General features: G+C 41.9%; 3 protein-coding genes and 1 long non-coding RNA gene across 4 annotated transcripts; 3 read left to right on the top strand and 1 right to left on the bottom strand.

The window, feature by feature from the left end:
* Window positions 1-3,053: 3,053 nt before the first annotated feature.
* On the top strand, window positions 3,054-6,011 carry LOC140220130 (uncharacterized). The gene is made up of 3 exons (XR_011898356.1): window positions 3,054-3,146; window positions 4,421-4,493; window positions 5,955-6,011. It is a non-coding gene; the product is annotated as an uncharacterized lncRNA (long non-coding RNA).
* On the top strand, window positions 4,596-5,854 carry LOC140222967 (uncharacterized). Its single transcript, XM_072294188.1, has one exon. The coding sequence runs from the start codon at window positions 4,664-4,666 to the stop codon at window positions 5,852-5,854; it is 1,191 nt and encodes a 396-aa protein (XP_072150289.1). The 5' UTR covers window positions 4,596-4,663.
* A 148-nt stretch (window positions 6,012-6,159) lies between the features above and the next one.
* Window positions 6,160-7,233, top strand: LOC117858917 (uncharacterized). The gene is made up of 3 exons (XM_034742071.2): window positions 6,160-6,418; window positions 6,503-6,581; window positions 6,677-7,233. Exons 1-3 carry the CDS (start codon window positions 6,230-6,232, stop codon window positions 7,231-7,233), a joined length of 825 nt encoding a protein of 274 aa, XP_034597962.1. The 5' UTR covers window positions 6,160-6,229.
* A 2,177-nt stretch (window positions 7,234-9,410) lies between these two features.
* LOC117858748 (uncharacterized) lies at window positions 9,411-12,015 on the bottom strand. The gene is made up of 2 exons (XM_034741873.2): window positions 11,164-12,015; window positions 9,411-9,841 (listed from the first exon to the last, which is right to left on the bottom strand). Coding segments are annotated over exons 1-2 (801 nt in total). The 5' UTR covers window positions 11,964-12,015; the 3' UTR covers window positions 9,411-9,840.
* Between the last annotated feature and the right edge of the window lie 5,369 nt (window positions 12,016-17,384).

Raw genomic sequence — 17,384 nt, 5'->3', positions numbered from 1 at the left:
GGAAGATAAATAGGAGGATGAGGAGGGAGATTGGCTACATTATTTCTGTCAAAAAAATGTTAGCAATTTTCAATCAAATTTTTGTTGGTAAATTTATGTTTAAATCTATTGAAATGCTGCTTAAATATATGTAGTTAAACAGGGGGTATAATCATAAAGTTCTCAAAAAAATATGGGTATATTTGCAAGGGCAAACTTATCATCTTTCAACTTTTTAAACATCGTTACACGATGTTCATGGAGTAGGGGTAAACTGAGCATTCGTTCTTAAAAAGTAGGATAAAAACACAAAGTGGAAGAAAACAGTGGTAAAATCACAATTGAGGATCAAAACAGGGGTAAGAACGTATTAGCTCCAAAATAAAAGTAAGAAAAGGTCGCTGAACAACCTAGAGTCGAAAATTGTCGGAGAAATCTTGTTCCGTCCCCTCACACCGCTCGTTTTCGTACTTTCGAATATATCCGAATTCGGTACAAATGGAATTGGGATATGTTTTGTGGTAATGCCAAGACTAAGACATCCAACACACCAATCAAATATCGGACGCTACGTGACTGCGTCTCATCCATTAGCTATCCACCACCTGACTGCTCCAGTTAAACTTTGCATCCTTATCCTATCCATCTCTCTATCTCTCTCTCTCTCTCTCTCTCTCTCTCTCTCTCTCTCTCTCTCTCTCTCTCTCGTGCGCATGTGCCTCCACACATGACATCTCGCCTGAATTGGTGCGGCCCCTCCACCGTGCACAACCTTCTACTGAGCAAGGTCAGCGGTAGCTCAGCTCTTCCCACGAGACCGGCGGTGATGCAGCAAATATCTGCGTGCGAGATCCTAGAGCTCGTCCATGGCAGCAATAGTACCTCCACAACTCCACGGTGGTGATGGCCTCCTCGACGAGGATCTTCTCTATGGCCGTAAGCCCATAAGTTCCTGTATGATATGGGCAGCCACGCTATGAGCAAACTTCTCCATGGCAAATGCAAAGGTCCATGGCTCGTAGCCGTCGTGCAAGGCTCCGTTCCAGTTCCAGTTCCAACAAGGAGGCCAAGAAGTTTTCAAAAGGGCTCGATTCCCATCGGTATGTTGCATGTGTTTTTTGGAATTATTTCAACATCAATTTTTCATGTTGTAGCCTTGCAATCGTTTCAAAAAAAATGTTGCTGCTTTCGCAAGTGCTTTTCAGCTAATCTTTAATAGAAATGTGTAATTAATGTTGCAACAATTCCTTGGATTTGTTGTGAGATACCTTTGAAAATGTTGCAATCACTTGATTCATTTGTACTTGTTGTAATAACTTTTTTCATATGTTTCAATAGCTTAATTCATATGTTTTGGTAACTACTCGTTTGTTTTGTTGTAGTTGCTTTTCTATTTGTTGTATAGGTTCAACAGACTTGAACATTTGTTTCTGATGTTTTAATAATTGATTACCAATGTGGCAGATGGTAATTTACGATGTTGCAAAAAATTTCAGCTATTTTGATTTGATTTGGCCCTTTTTTAGGGGGACATGATCTGACCACTACAACATTTTCCAATCTGCTTGAATTCACCGACACATGATTCTAAGCGGGCGTGTTCTTATATGGATTTGTTGTCCACATACGTTGAGGCAGTCTGAGATAGTGGGAAGGGTTCATGTTGCATGTAACATTTAGCAAATGTTGCAGCAGGATTTTTGCTGGTTTCGCAGACGTTCGGGCGCTAGCAGCTCCGTATATTTTGACCGTTGATCGTCATCTTCTTCGGGATGTCCCATTTTTTCAATTTGGATATCTCCCGTTATGACAACAGGAATAACAGCCGTAGCACTTCTGCGCTTACTCGGCCACCGCTCGCGTCATTGGCCCCATGCGCACCTCCTCGGCCATATCTCTTGGTGCCGCTGCATCTGCATATTCTAGAGAAGATGGTCAAAGTAAGAAGGGAAGGGGTATGGTCCAGTAGAGAATTGGGCCACTCAATGTTATGGTAAGAGAAGTAAAGCCCATTATGAAAAAACAACAACAATCGAATTTGATACCCCTCTCTTCTATCGGAAATCCTATCCATCCTTCGGAAGAAAATATTCAACTCATCTTCCACTATTTAAGATTAGTGCAAATTCCAACCAACGGACGAGATTAAAGCTGAGGGAAAGAGCACCGTGAGCATGCATGGCTTTGGGGTGGACCTGGACACGTGTCAGCATTCGGTTTGCTCCTTTGTATGGGTGGGATGGAGAAAATCTTTTTGGATTTAAAAATTTGATCTCATTTTTCTCTCGAACCTTAAATACGTTTTGGATTCCTATAAACTACTGTGTTCCTATAACAAAATGAGATCCAATATAACTACATTTTGTTGTATTTTTAAAAATCAACATTTTAAATGAACTATCTCAACATTTTTTAACTAAAAAAATGCTGGTGAATGTCAAAAAATGTTGGTGAATGCAAAAAAAATGTTGGTACATGAAAAAAATGTTGTTAAATGTAAAAAAGGTTAGAGAAAAATGTTGGTACATATATGAAATGTTGCTCAATATTAACAAATGTTGGTGATAACTTTTTTAAAAAATGTTGATAATGTCAACAAATGTTGATAAATATCTAAAATGTTAAAGAAAAATATTGTGCATGGGCTTCATATGAGTTTTAAAGATACATTGCTTATCTACCTTCTGGTAGTCATATAGGAGCCCCCACAGACTCCGTCCCAAAATAAGTGTCCGTTTAGAAAATTTCAAATACACTAGTAGTGATGAGAAATATTTATATTGCCTCTAATAAGTAATATATACTAAGGGCCCGTTCAGTTTGGCCGGAATGGCCTGGATTGCAGCCCAATCCGGGTGGATTGTAACGGTCCGGAATGAATACGACCTACTACAAAAATTGTTGTTCGGTTGGCCTAGCCCGGAACCAAACCTGGGCCGGAACGATTTCAATCCTTCCTTCCTTGGCCCGGAATCAATCCGCACCTCATCCCTCCTGGATCGCTTCCTGGCCACACGCGACGTGAGGAGACGGACGCTCTGTTGGCGGCACGCGAGGTGACGAGACGGCGGTGAGAGGTGGTGGCGTGGCGGCGCGAGGTGACGGCATGGCAGCGTAGCACATCTTCGATGGCCACCACCGCGATAGCGACTGCCGCCTTCTCGCCGGTGAGCCATCGCCTTCTCTTCTCTCCTACTCGCCCTAGGTTTCTCGCTCTGTCGTGCTGCCGTGCGCGCCTGTAGTTGGCTGCCATGGCCTGATTGCATTTCTTGATCTCGCATGAGAGGCACTCAAAGGCGAATCACCAGCTTTCCTTGGGCTGGTTGGTTGCCTCCGCGTGGTTGCAACCGATTGGGGTGGGGCGACACCGTGATGGTAGTTCCTTTTCCTCTACTTCACTCCATTGTTGGTGGATTCATGCGTGGACTATAGTTGGCAGAGGAGCTAGAGAGCCGAGATGCAGATCTGGTGTTCGTTGAAATGTCTCAGTGGACTGTAGTGGCCTGATTTGTTGTCTTGTGTCTTCTTTTCCTAAGTCAGAAACCGATGTGTGTTAGGCACTGTTTTAGTATTCAACTATACATGGGCCGACTTGTACTTGGAAGAATTTATCATTTGAGTGAGCAAACAAGGGTATTTGTTGACTTGGTAGTTTGAGCATGTGCCAATCCATGACTTAGAACTGTGGAAATTAAAGAACTTTCTCACTAGAACCTTTTCCTAAATGATGGCTTGAGGAGAAAAGAAAGATTGAGTTTTTTCAGTCTACTACTAGCATTAATCAAACGACAGTGACTACATACTGTCAATATGTCACTCTGAACAGCACAAATGGAGTTAATTTACGTTATATCAGATGCATGGTGTTACATAAACAGGATTGTGCACTTTACTGTGTTAGGCACTTCATACTTTGTTCAATCCTTTGCATTGCAAGTAGATCAAGAACCTAATCGAGTTATTGGGCCAAGCAGCTGCAATTTAATCAAGTGGACTGTGCGGGAACCACACGCTTTTCTACGAAGGCAGGAGATCGAGTGGGATCTGGGATGTGATGCATGAGGAGGAGCAGAGGTGCTGTAACTGTAACCCCACGGCCACCAGAATAGCATATAGCATATAGAATCGGAACGAGGCCACGTTTCCTGAATAGCATATAGCATCAACTTCGAGTGGAATCTTCCTACAATTTTCTTTTCCCATTGCATTGGTGATACTGACATCTCCTTTTGCTTCACATCTATCATGTGCAGTTTATTGTATCATATATGTTGTCATGTTTTCTTTGATCTTTACCTTTCCTTTTTATGGTAACTGATTTTAGATTTCCATGCATCATGCATTTACCAACACATTAGTTTTGGCTATTTATTAATATTACTTGTACCTGAGATGTGTGTTCCTTTTGTGTGATGTGCCGACTTTTTCTTGTTACTTGTAGATCCCACCAGCACCATTAAGAGTTGGGGAAGGTGAACCACCCCCTTCTTGGGATCCGGTACCAACTCCAATAGGTACATAATTCTATCTATGTTTAAGTCTTTCATTTTTTTTCTATTTAACCTGTTCAACCTTTAATTTTTTTCTATTGCAATGAGTAAAATTGCCATGACAACCTGTTTAGCCTTCTATTTTATCTATTTAGCTTCTATCTGACTATAAATTTATATGCTTTAGTTCTGCAATGAATATCTCATTGAGAGATCGTATTAGAAAGAGGAGGGAGGAAGAAGATGATGACATGATGATGTTTCTATTCCCTGCCTTATATCTTATGGGTTCTGCTAGAGAAGGAGGAGTGAAGAAGAAACGTCATACATCAGAAGAAACGGGAGAGGTTAAGGTTCGTCGACTCCTTGAGGGACATATCAAGAACTGTCAAGTTACATTTAGAATGGAACCCCACATCTTCAAAGAGTTGGCGACTTATCTTAGAAGGAAAAGGCTCGTTGTTGATACACGGATTACGGTGGAGGAGAAGTTGGGTTTCTTCCTATACATGTTAAGTCACAACGCCTCATATGAGGATCTTGCAGTGACCTTTGGGCACAGCAACGACACCTTCCATCGTCACATCAACCACTTCTTCAAGAAGGTCATTCCCACACTTTCTCGTCATTTCCTCCAGTCCCCCGATCCTAATCAAGTGCATCCAAAAATCCAAGATAATCCTAGATTCTATCCATTCTTCAAGAATTGTCTTGGTGCCATTGATGGAACTCATATCCCTGTTTCCATATTCCCTAAGAAGCATTCTCTTTTTAGGAATAGAAAGGGCACACTAAGCATTAATGTGATGGTGTCATGTGATTTTGATCTTAACATCACTTTTATTTCTAGTGGATGGGAGGGATCAGCTACAGATTCCAGAGTGCTAAGATCGACTATGAGCAAGGGCTTCCAGGTACCTCCAGGCAAATTCTATTTGGTTGATGGAGGGTATGCAAATACTCCATCTTTCCTCGCTCCATATCGAGGGGTTCGATACCATTTGAAAGAATTTGGAGCTGGACATCAAAGACCACAAAACTCAAAGGAGCTCTTCAACCACCACCACGCACTACTGAGGAACCATGTCGAAAGGACTTTGGGAGTGCTTAAGAAGCGCTTCCCCATTCTCAAAGTTGCCACATTCCATACGTTGGAAAATCAAGTGAAAATACCTATAGCTACATCCATCTTAAACAATCTAATCCGATTACTTCATGGAGATGAGGAATGGTTGGATCATCAGCCGGATAATATCAATCCAACACACGTTGTTTCTTTACCCAATGGCGATCAAAACAATGACTCAGGCACTGCACAAGGCAATGCTTTGAGAAATACCATCGCCCAAGAAATGTGGGTTCAGTACCAGCAACATGTAAATTAGTCTTCATGAATTAATAAGCTTGTATCATGAATAAGTTGATGAATAAGTTAATAAGCTTGTATCATGAATAAGTTGATGAATAAATTTTTTCTTTAAAAAGCGATGGTTGGAAAAGGCTCCCCAAAGCTCAATGTGATTGCAAGGGGGTCGCCAAAGTTGATGAATAAGTTTAATGTTTCTTCATTCTTTCTTGTCAATTTTGTGTTATTGATGCTATGAAATTTCTGTTACTAATGCTTGGCCATTGTTTATGTAGGAAAACAAAGAGCGGACTGGAACCCAACTCTTGAGAAATCACTTGTTGAAATTTTGCATGAGTATAAAGATAGTGGCCATAGAAGTGACAACGGTTAGAACACTGAAGGGTGGAACAAAATGGTGAAGGAGTTCCATCTGAGAAACAAGTCTATCTCGTACACAAAGGCACAAATTCAAGATAAAGAATGTCAGCTTAAGAGAGACTACAAGATGCTCAAAGCGGCAAGAATGCAAAGTGGGTCAAAATGGAATGAACAAAGAAATATGGTTGAAGGATCAGCAGCAATGTGGGAGAACCTCATGGTGGTAAGTTAATTTCTTGAAGTAATTCTATGGATAACCTCATAGTGATAACTTTGTATTTGATCAAATTTTTTTTCAAATATGCAGACTTTCCCCAAAATCAAGAAGTTTCAAAACAACAAGGCAAGCTTTCCGCTCTTTGATGCTTTGGGAGAACTCTATGATGGTAAATTCTATATGGTAAGCTCTTTCCTAGTCAGATCTCTATGATGTAAAATAGATGCTTGTCCTATTTCTCTGAATGCATTGTGCCAAATGTAGGTCATCTGGCTGAAGGGACATACAATTTCACTTCTATTGAGTCACAACGTGTGCAAGAGCCCCTTCAACAAATTGATGTTGTAGAGGAAGAAGCTGAGGAAGAAGCCCTACAGGAAATTGAGATACATGATGAAGAGGATGAAGAAAAGGATGCAAGAGATGAAGAAGAGGCAAGAAGTGGAGAACAAAGAATGGTTGCATCAAGAAAGAAACCAGAAAAGGAAGGACAAAGACCTAGGAAGAGTGCAAACATTGAAGCCATGATGGAAAGATTCCTTGAAATGAGGACAAAGCAAGCAAAAAATGAAGCTAAACAGCTAGCAAGAGAAAATGAGACAAGAGAACAGGAAGCAAGAGATAAGGAGGCTGCTAAAGGTGATGAATACTCCATCAAAAGGTGCATATCGATTATCAACACAATGGAAGTGACCAAACAGGAAAAGGCCAAAGCTTATGCAATCTTCGCCAAGAGCAAAGAAAACAGAGAGACTTTTATTTGTGCCAGCGAAGAAGATGAAGAATCCGCTTTGATTTGGCTTAGGAATGAGATGACATAGCAGGTAAAGTCACTGTCTACTTACCTCATGAATTCACTGTCTACTTAACTCATAAATTTGTTGTCTACTTATAAAGAGCAGAAGGTACACGTTTCTGTTAATTGTACTTAATGATATGCTTGTTCAAGTAATTGTGTCATGCTAAAGGATGTTCATCACTTCCTCTTATTTCAGGCTATACCAGCTTCAAGATGGCAGAAGATATTGACGATGATGAGGATCAGTACTATGAAGGCACTGCATGAAGTAAAACTCTTTTCAGGGTGAGCTATGACTACTCTTGTGTTGAACACCTTGCTATATGTCTGCACTATTTTCAAGCAGCAACTGCAACAAACCATTCATAAAACTAAGAAAATCAGTACAATGTTTTGCTAGCTGTTGATCTTGTTCAGAGTAGTACTATTGGCCTAGTACTGAAATCACTATTTTTGTTCAGAATAAGGTACCATAAGTTTTATCTGAACTTTAAGAGGCATGGTTCTGAGTTTAAATTTTATATTCATATTATGCAATCAGAACTATGGAGCTCCTGTCATTTGTTTTTTTTGCTCAGACAGTAGGAATATCATCTGATGTTGTTTCTATGTTCCAATTACTTGTCACTTTCTGTTTTGCATTGCTTGTTCTTTATGTCTCAAGACCATAGTGATTGAATGTGTTAGTTTAGCACTGAGCAGCAGGTATACTTTGAAGCTAATGGGTGAATATTTTTGTTTTGAATTTTTCAGAATCGAAGAAAGATGGTGCTTGGTCGAGCAAGGTTCTTTAGTACAAGTTATTCTGAAAGAATTGAGATATTGAGTTCACCTAGTGGACGTACTGAAAATAGCTATCAGTTCTAGTTCATCTATGTAATATATCCAGAATTGTTTGATTGATCTGACTATCTAGAATTGTAATGTTAAATCTTCAACATGGTTCTATGCGATCATAATGTATTTTTCTTTTAAATGGACAAGTAAACTTAAACTTGCTCCTGTAAACTTGCTGGTTTATTCCTGTCCAGCTGAACAACACACATTTTAAAAGCTGGAATAGTTCCTGGACCAGAATAGAACTGGACTAGGATTGAGTTAAGGAGCCGGATTCACTCAATCCGGCCCTGGAATGGTTCCTGGACAGGAAACATTCCAGAGGAACCGAACGAGCCCTAATTGTGATTGAAAATTGTGCAGTTTGTTTAGTTTTCTGGATCTTAAATAAATGCACGTTCATTGGGACCAGAGAAATAACATCAATTGATCATTTGATTGGCTCTATGCGCTTCTCCATATGCTTTTTTTATCAATGTGAGTGTTGCTTTAATTAGACTAGGAGGTAAAATATATTCTTTGTGGGATAAATTTTAGAGTCTAAAATGACACTCTTTGCGGGATGGAGGAAGTACTATCTATATTCCACGCAACATTGTTCTCACTTATGTAATAAATTATTAGTAAATGATACTGTAATAAGATTACTGATGCTAAGGTACCATCTGATTGTTCTTTACGTTTAATATGACTATTACATGCATATGCGGTTCTTTTTTTGTTACGTTTGTCCTATATTACTTGATTCTACGGGTAGATATTCCCAATTTGCTTTTTTTATCCCGATTGTTTTCAACACAGTCCCGCTCGAATTAGTTTATTTTCTGATATCCCGTTTTCCATTTTTTATTTTGTTTTCGTATTAAAATGTAAAAGTGAAAACAATAATGGGCTATACCGACTGCTTCCGAATTCGTACCTAAAATTATCACACCGGGTCTAGCTTCATACGGATTTACAATTGATGGTATCTTCATTGGACCTCCAATCTTTCTGCCTGAACTTCTGATTAAGATGCTTTTTTGCCTTTTTTAAAATCACTTCGGCTTATTCTTTAGGACCTCATGTACTGAACAACGAACATGTTTGCAGTTGCACTAATCCTTTTCCTTGTACTATAGCCCTTTTTTTCTGTTCCATTCCTCCGGTGTACTGTAGCACATCTAAGCATATCTAAGCATCGCGGGAACAATGACCTCCTACCATTTCAGAACTTGCAGGTGGCTGTTTAAAGCAAAAGCATGCACAATAGTTACAGGATAGGCTGAAGCACAAACAAGCAGACGCTGAGATGACATCAAATCGAAACCCATCTTGGCTCATCAGAAAACCAGAGCGCATAACTGCCTAAATGCAAAGATGGGAGGTTATAATAGCTTGCATACCAATGCGTAAAAGGTAATCGTATCTCCAGCTCATAATCTTTGAGAAAATAAAAGCCATAGTGAATAAGGGCTACATGCCTAGGAAATATTACAGTCATCCTTCGAGCATATCACCAGTAAGCTGCAGGAAACAAAAATGAACTAATCTCTAATGCCTGAAAGGAATTGACAGTCAACTTCGAGCATATCACCTTGTAGCAGGAAATTCTATTTGAGCAGTATATGAATTAACATTCTTTTGAAGCAGTAACCTAGCTTCTGTGGTTAACAAAACTGCTAGTTGAATATCTCTTCTTACAATCTAGAACCTTAAAGCTGATGCATCGAACATGACCTCCATAGTAACTTGTGATCAGGTACTTCAGAAAAAACAAGAACTGTCGACTTTTGTGGTTATGTCAACCTCATCTGCGTAAAAAGGTAGCAGAAATTTAATCACCAGGTAAACATTTGTATAATTTTCTGAAGAACACTTTTAAAAAGGTCAACAAGCAGATCAGTCATGAATTTTGCATGCAATATATGTATTTTGGACTACCTCAGAGACAGAATAAGATTCGCTCAATGTCATGTAAATTTTAATAAAACCAGAATAGAGGTTTGTCCATTAGTTAGTAGACAAAGAGTTCCCCAAGTACATAAAATTCACACGCGCGCGCGCATGCATGCATGCACACAGTCACACACAACACATACTATTTCCCAGCTTTTGCTTTTTCCACAAATTATATCTGGCATTATTGTTTATGCATTTCTCTGAAGTCTTAAGAAACTGCCATTTCTGTTTCAATTTATCATTAAGAAAAGGGAGCCTTCATGTTGTTAGAAATGTCCGATAGTGTCATACATAGTTAAATCAATTGAAAACCTTTTAGGTTTTTACTCATACATATTACACTACCAGAAAATTAATTAAAAAATGTACAATAATTTTATATATATCAGCAAACAAGACACTGCTCTGTTTTCAGTGAACTAGACCTTCTGCATCCATGAATGGAAGAATGAATTAATACAACCACACAGGACAGTAGAAATTTCTGAAAAAGTATATATGCAATTCAGAAGGTACACAAGGCAATGCCACATATTATTGTTCATTGGCAACAACAAATGGTTCTGCTAGAAGGATATATATCATTTATCCTACTCATTGGCAGCTTCTGTTATGCTTCAATTTATTGGACCCTAATAACTAATGAACTGGTCTATGGAAGAAACAAATCAAAACACAGCACAACTAGATACTAAACTAATTAAAATTGTGCAATTATATCATAATGTCACCAAACTCAGCATCTGTTCTGTTTTAGTGAACTGGACCTGACTTATGCATTGATCAAATTAATGAAGAATCAATAGAGCACACTAACGCACACAACACCTATTTTCTTATATTGCAAATTTATGTCAGCATTTATGCATGCAGTTGCACTGACATAATACTACCAACCCAGTTCATTGTCAACAACGTATAGCGTTGCACATGAAAATGTCCATTGATTCAGTGAGAAGGATATATACTACCAAAGCAAGAATTATTAGTGTTTTGATTTGCTGTACTAACTGATGGTGGTATTTAGTTGTGCCTAACAGATAAACTGATCAAAGGAGAAGGAAATCAAACAAGATGCACTCTACCTGCATACAAGTATACAATAGTCTGAATGATCCAATCCACCACATTCATGCATCTGATCTGAGGATGGGACGAGTGTAAGTTTGCTTACCATGAAACAGGAGATGCCTCCGCATCACCGGCGGCCATGTCCTGTGCCTCCTTCTCGATGAGAAGCCGCACCTTGGCGTGCAGATACACGCGGAGAGCTCGGAGACGAAGCCTCTCTGTCGCTGGCGGCGCCTTGTCCTGCAGCGCAGCGACTAGCCCCTGGTCTACCGCGCCGCAAGCCACGCGCATGACGACGGCCCTGTCCTCGGGGTGGCCGAGGCCGCACACGCCGCCCAGCGTCGCCGCGACCAACAGCTCGCGGACGAGCTGCCGCGTCTCGTCGGACTCCAGTCCGGGGACCAGGCTCTCGCCATCGATCACCGGGACGAGGCGGCGGTAGGCCGCGCTCCACCGCACCGACTCGTCCTGTCGCCCGTCGGCGAGGCAGAGGTGGTACGCGAGGGCGCGGGGGCGGGGGTCGAACGGCGCGTCGCGGGCCGCCTCCTCGTAGAGGCGCAGGGCTTCGTCGGCGCGGCCGTCGCGCGCGGCGAGGAGCGCGAGGAGGAGACGGAGATCGGCGGCCGCGGCGGGGTCGCCGCCCTCGGCGCGGTCGACGTCGGCGAGCGCGAGGTCGCGCTCGGCGCGGGCGCGGACGTCGCGGAGGTGCGCGCCGGAGAGCGGGTGCGCGCCGAGCAGCGCGGCCTGGAGGCCCTGCGCGGACTCGAGGAGCATGAGCCTCACGGACGGCACGAAGGGAGAGAGCTCCCTGGGCGGCGTCCACCTGGAGACGGCGTGCAGGGACCCCGCCGCCGCGGCGGCGAGGCCGAGGGCGGTGGCGCGGAGGAGGACGCGGCCGGCCATGGGCAGAGGGCGGAGGCCGGAGGGAGGTGGTATTGGGGTGGGGCCGTGGGGGTTTCCGTGTTTGTTGGCGAAGAATGGGAGGGGTTGCGTTGCGTGGCTTGCTTTTCTTGCTTGAAATCTCAGCGTGCAGCGTTGTGCCTGCTGGCTGCTGGACTAGTAGCTCCTCTGATTGGCCAGCCAACAGAGGTTGGCACTATTTCTAGGTCAACGAACGGAGAAATGGGAAATGCCAAATTTTCGGAACACTCCTCAGTCATTTTATTATCTTAAAGAAATGCTTGTTGCAGCTCCCTGTATTCCTGATTCCGCCCTTTTCAAAAGTCATTGAACAGACTCAAAAAGTTGATAAAATGAATTAGAATAGCAATTCACATAAATAATTTTGGAGTAAAAAACAAAATACATTAGAGTGGCATGCCATTGTAATTAATTAGCTGATCCAGGAAACACTATTAGGTACCCAATTGTGTCCCTAATAAATTAACCTAGCTGATTAGTTTTTTTAAGAAAAAAAGAACAATGGAGATCAAACAGTTGTAACAAGATATTGGTTTACACTGGGATGAAAGATATCCTACCGAAGAGGTTGATGGTTCCATTTGTATTCGAATCTGGATATTCAACATCCATACTATATCCGAATCCGGGTAACCAAAGTTGGATATTTAATATGTAAATAGGACGAATATCAATATCCGACACATCTTGGCACTATTCGTATCCGAATTCGATCCGAGAAAACATAACTATTTGTATTCATATCATATATCCGTTCGTATCCTATTTGTTTCCACCCTAGTTTGGACTTTGGAGAGTGTATTTCAAACAAAATGGTACTGAGCAGTCCAAAAAGGATGTGGAAAGAAGGCATCTTCACAATCACACCCAGACGAAGAGCTGCAACACGAAGCAGAGTCCATATAGTTTTCTCGGTGTTTTCATCCCTAGTTTGGACTTTGGAGAGTGCATTTCAAACAAAATGGTATTGAGCAGTCCAAAAAGGATGTGGAAAGAAGGCATCTTCACAATGACACCCAAACTGAAGAGCTGCAACATGAAGCAGAGTCCATATAGTTTTCTCGGTGGACGATGAATGTCGAATGTCGTTATGTCAGGGGAGCTCAGAAGGTGGCAAAATTTGGATAGCGTCGCATACAGTGACGTGGACCTGCTTTAATTTAATTTGTTAGCGATCAAAATTGGCAGGGACCTGTTTTAATTTGTTAGCGATCAAAATTGGTAGGTCTGGGCAAACCGGTCTAACCACACAACGATTTGGGTAATAAGGTAAATTAGACTTCAGCATTGCATAATTCTTCGAGACGATTAAAATGCATATGTAGAACATACAATTTGGAGTTCAAATGAGGGAGTTATTACTTCAGGAAGATATGCACCCAAGAAAATCAATCGGACCGGTTTGCTAGGGTGGTAAGATTGATTTTATCTATTTAAATCAAGTTAGGAGTTATATTTTGACAAGGGATTTGTAAGAGTTTCGATTTCTAATGGGGCAAGACCTCCCCTCCTTATAAATGTAAAGGGTCATAACTGATTGGGAGAATCTAATCAATCAAAAATCAATCTATCATTTATTTTTACTCTTTTCCTATTTGCCCATCTTTTCCGATCCCATGCAATATTCTTCTCTTGTCTCCACGGCATGAGGAGGCACTCAAACTAGCCTGCTGAGCCTTCAAGGCAACTCAAGGTGCACCTGCCCCGACTGGGTCCCTCCCAAGTGGACGTCCGCTGGTTCTTCGCCAGTGATCCGGCAAAACTGGTCTAACTATCTTGCCAAACTAGTCCGACCGGTTTGGTGAAAGGTGCTGCAAGGAGATTCTTTGGGTACTTGTAACACCTCGTGTTAATGACAGCCTAAGGGTGTCAATGAGAAGTTAATGATGACTTTTGGAGCAAAAGGAGGGTAATTGACTCAAAGTCAAATTCGAGCCGAATTTGACCGAAATTGCAATTTGGAATTTTAAATTCGGATAAATTTTGCAAAAATATAAAGTTGAGGCTTGAGGATGTTTAGAACTCAAAAGAATGCAGTTGGAGACTAATCCTAGTCTTAAACTCTTCAAGAATGCAACTAAAAAGGAAATCAACCGAATTACTATTCCCCATCCGAAAATATGCAATTCTGAAAATCATAATGAGTACCCAACTTTGGAATTAATTTCTGCCTAATTTTCCATATAAGTGGACAAAGGTGTCTGAACATTAGTGAAATATGGCCCTTAGACAAGCTTAGTGGGATGTTGTTGGCCAGAGAAAGTGGAGGAATCAAATTTAAAATGGGACTCAAAATCGGCAATTCAGCAGTTTTCAGCCAAGTTGTTGAAGTGATTTTTCCTAAGTCTGAAACAGCAGTGGATGACCATGTTTGGAGCAAGTTTCAGGGAAATCTAGTGCAAAAGGTATATGAGTTCATGTGCAAAATGGAATCTTTGTTAGTTGTAGAGCACGAATGGATGAGGGCTTAACTATATGGAGTAAGTTTGAGCTACTCAAATCGAGTCAAAAGAAGGGCAAATGGCCCTGTCGAAATGAATCAAAGTGATTCAGAACAGTTCAGTTGTGCCCGCAATTGAGACTTAAAAATTTCAGCCCTAGAGTGTTTATCTCGGGTAGAGGCCAATATATCAATTGAAGTACTCGAGTTCCTCTACAAGTTTGTCTAAAGGACTTTCGGACCGTAGGATTTGAAATCGACCATTTTTGGAGGTCTAAATTTTGGAGTAAAAGAAGGGGAGGGGAAGCATGCAGAAGCAGAGACGTGTCGCCGTCAGCACTCTCGCCCGTCGTCCAGCGCGATGCATAGGGCCACCTCTGCACCATGCAAGCCTACAGCTAGGCCACGGTGGCACTCATGCACGCGGTAAAAATTTCGTATATGTACTCTCCCGCAGTTGCACTTATCCCTTTTACTGCGTCACTCTGTTTTTCACCCTCACGAACAGCACGGCCGAGCTTCTGCCGCCGGGCGATTTCCGTCGTTCCACTGCCTCCCACACCAATTCCTTCCACCCAAATCCCCACCAACACCTCGCCAACAACCGTGCCTCCCCGTTTTCCAATTCCCCGCCGGCGAGCTTCTATTCACCGCCGTTTTCCGTCCGCCCGCCGCCATCACGGTGAGCTTTCCCTTGCCGCCATCCTCTCTCCATGTGGTAAGTCTTGGGTAAGTCCTCAGTTGCTAGGGAGCCTTAGGAGGAGTCAAGGGCCGTATTGGTGCCATTGCCGTGCTTGGCCACGGCTGGCTGTCGGCCAAGCTGCCCGCCGCCGTGGAGAGGCCAGCTCCGGTCGCCTCCCGGGAGGCCGCCGCCGCCCACGGGTGCGCCGTGGCCTGGGGGTGCCTCCCCGGCCCGGCCCCATCGCCGGCAGGGTGCCGGCCGTCGAGCCGCGCTGCCCCCTGTCGCGCCCTGCTTTTGGCGTGGGGGAGAAGAAGACCTGGCGCCAGGGGCCACGCGCTAGGGAAAGAGAAGAGGGAAAGGGTGGGCCGGCGGGTAGAACAGGAAGGGAAGGTAGGGTCGGTCCAGTGGGCCCAGCGCATGAGAGAGAGGGGTAGAAAGGAGTGGAGTTGGATAATCTTAGGTTTTTCCTTTTGTGGATAAATAGTGTAAATTCGGTTTTCACCATTTAAATCACAGGAAATTCTAGAAGTGTCCAAAAATAGTGAAACCAACTTTATTAGGATTGTTTTATTTTCCTTATGCATTAAAATTTTTAAACCTTAGGAAAATAATAAAATTTATGTATTTATTTAATGCCTTTTGATTAAGGTATTTAAATAAAAGCTTAACCTTTATTAAATGCATAAAATTTTGAATAATGTTTTCTTACTCACAAATTATTATTAATCTATAGGAATTAAGTTTTGAGATTAGAAAATAATTATAATGCTTTCTAAAAATAAAAGAAAAAGGCCTAAGATAGGTTAGTAAAGAGAATAAAAATGGTGGGTTAATCTTTATGGGTAATTTAGTGTTGGCTTACTACTTTATCAGGATGATAGCTTGTATAGTCACTAGTTGGCTTGCAACTTTATCATGAAGGAAAGTTGTATAGTCTTGTGTTCAAAAATTTGCATCTCTAACCCCTGCATGTACTAAATCGTAGACACCAAAGCTCCAGAAGGGGAATTCTTGGATTTATCTGAAGGACCTTGAGAGTTTGAGGAGATTGTTGAATTGATCCCCTGTGACGCCAGTCCGTCGAACAACGCTAACCTTTTTACAGATCAAGGCAAGCCCCGGTGCATCTATACCTATCTACTTTAGAGTTATTATTTCATGTGTCCAATTATTGGTTATTTTCCATATGAATGCATTAAGTCTAGGAGTTGATTGAAACCTATTCTTATGCATGATCCTACCTTGTTTAGAGAATATCTTTGCCACTTGTTCACTAATTAGTAACTATCCTATGCTTAGCAATGCTTAGATACTTCAAGCAACTTGGTTACTTAGCTCTAAGGTAAATTTTAGGTCATACATGTTAGTTAAGGAAAAATTAGCCTGGATATTTGAAATGCCGATAGAAGCTAGAGATGGTAGTTCTGTCTGGTAAGTTAAATTGGTTAAGGCCCGATCGTTGTCTTAACCTTTGATCAAGTGAGTTTCACCTGGTTGCTTACTGGGTATGGGACCAGTAAAGCCCGTAGTTGACTCTCTGATCGGGAATATTTCATACCCGTGCTTGACGTGCTGGAGAATGGCAGGGGCGTAGCCTGAAACTCACATGGAGATCGGGCCAGATGTGGGGTCCCATGTGGCGGTGCGTTCCTAGGTTTGGGTAGTCATATTCCCAATATTTGGGTACGCTAATCGAAAGGTCGTTATGTGCAACCTGGACAATTGTACATAGTTGGTGGTCAGGGTGTTCTCCTGCAGGATGTAAATTGATCCGGATCACCGCAATTCTCGGTTATGAATGCACTTGATCACCGTTAAGCATCGTAGTGTAATCCAATTGAATGTAATGTTTTTCCAAGATTAAATATGTTGTATGACTTAGTTCAACTGGTTGCAAAAATATTTCTTTTCGCCATCTAGACTGGTCAGGTAACAAACTCAATCTGAAATAAAAAATAAAACTAAGGTTTCACTTATAGTAAGCTCTTTTCAGCAAAAATGTGAGTCAGCCAGTATACTAAACAACTATCATACAGTTTTGGAAAAACTATTATATTGATTAGTTGGGTTAGTCTTGCTGAGTACCCCATACTCAGGGGAATCCTTCGTTGTTATTTCAGAGCCGCAACAGGAGTCCGTCGAGGAAGAAGCCCCGAAGAACTAGGGTATTTTTACGAGTCTCACAATACCCTAGAAATAAAATTTAGATGTTTAACTTTCACCTGGACTCGTTTATGTTTTAAACTCTTAGAACTGCTCTGACCTGCATTATGAAGTTTGT

The sequence above is a fragment of the Setaria viridis genome, chromosome 5 (genome assembly GCF_005286985.2).
Source record: "Setaria viridis chromosome 5, Setaria_viridis_v4.0, whole genome shotgun sequence".
Lineage (NCBI taxonomy): Eukaryota > Viridiplantae > Streptophyta > Magnoliopsida > Poales > Poaceae > Setaria > Setaria viridis.
This window is presented reverse-complemented; position numbering and strand designations above follow the sequence as displayed.

Bases quoted from the DNA above. Each gene is read 5' to 3' on its own strand.
- LOC117858917 (XM_034742071.2), top strand. From the start codon at position 6,230: ATGGTGAAGGAGTTCCATCTGAGAAACAAGTCTATCTCGTACACAAAG. The intron at 6,419-6,502 runs GTAAGTTAATTT...TCAAATATGCAG, and splicing joins TGTGGGAGAACCTCATGGTG to ACTTTCCCCAAAATCAAGAA. The intron at 6,582-6,676 runs GTAAATTCTATA...TGCCAAATGTAG, and splicing joins TTTGGGAGAACTCTATGATG to GTCATCTGGCTGAAGGGACA.
- LOC140222967 (XM_072294188.1), top strand. From the start codon at position 4,664: ATGAATATCTCATTGAGAGATCGTATTAGAAAGAGGAGGGAGGAAGAA.
- LOC117858748 (XM_034741873.2), bottom strand. From the start codon at position 11,963: ATGGCCGGCCGCGTCCTCCTCCGCGCCACCGCCCTCGGCCTCGCCGCC.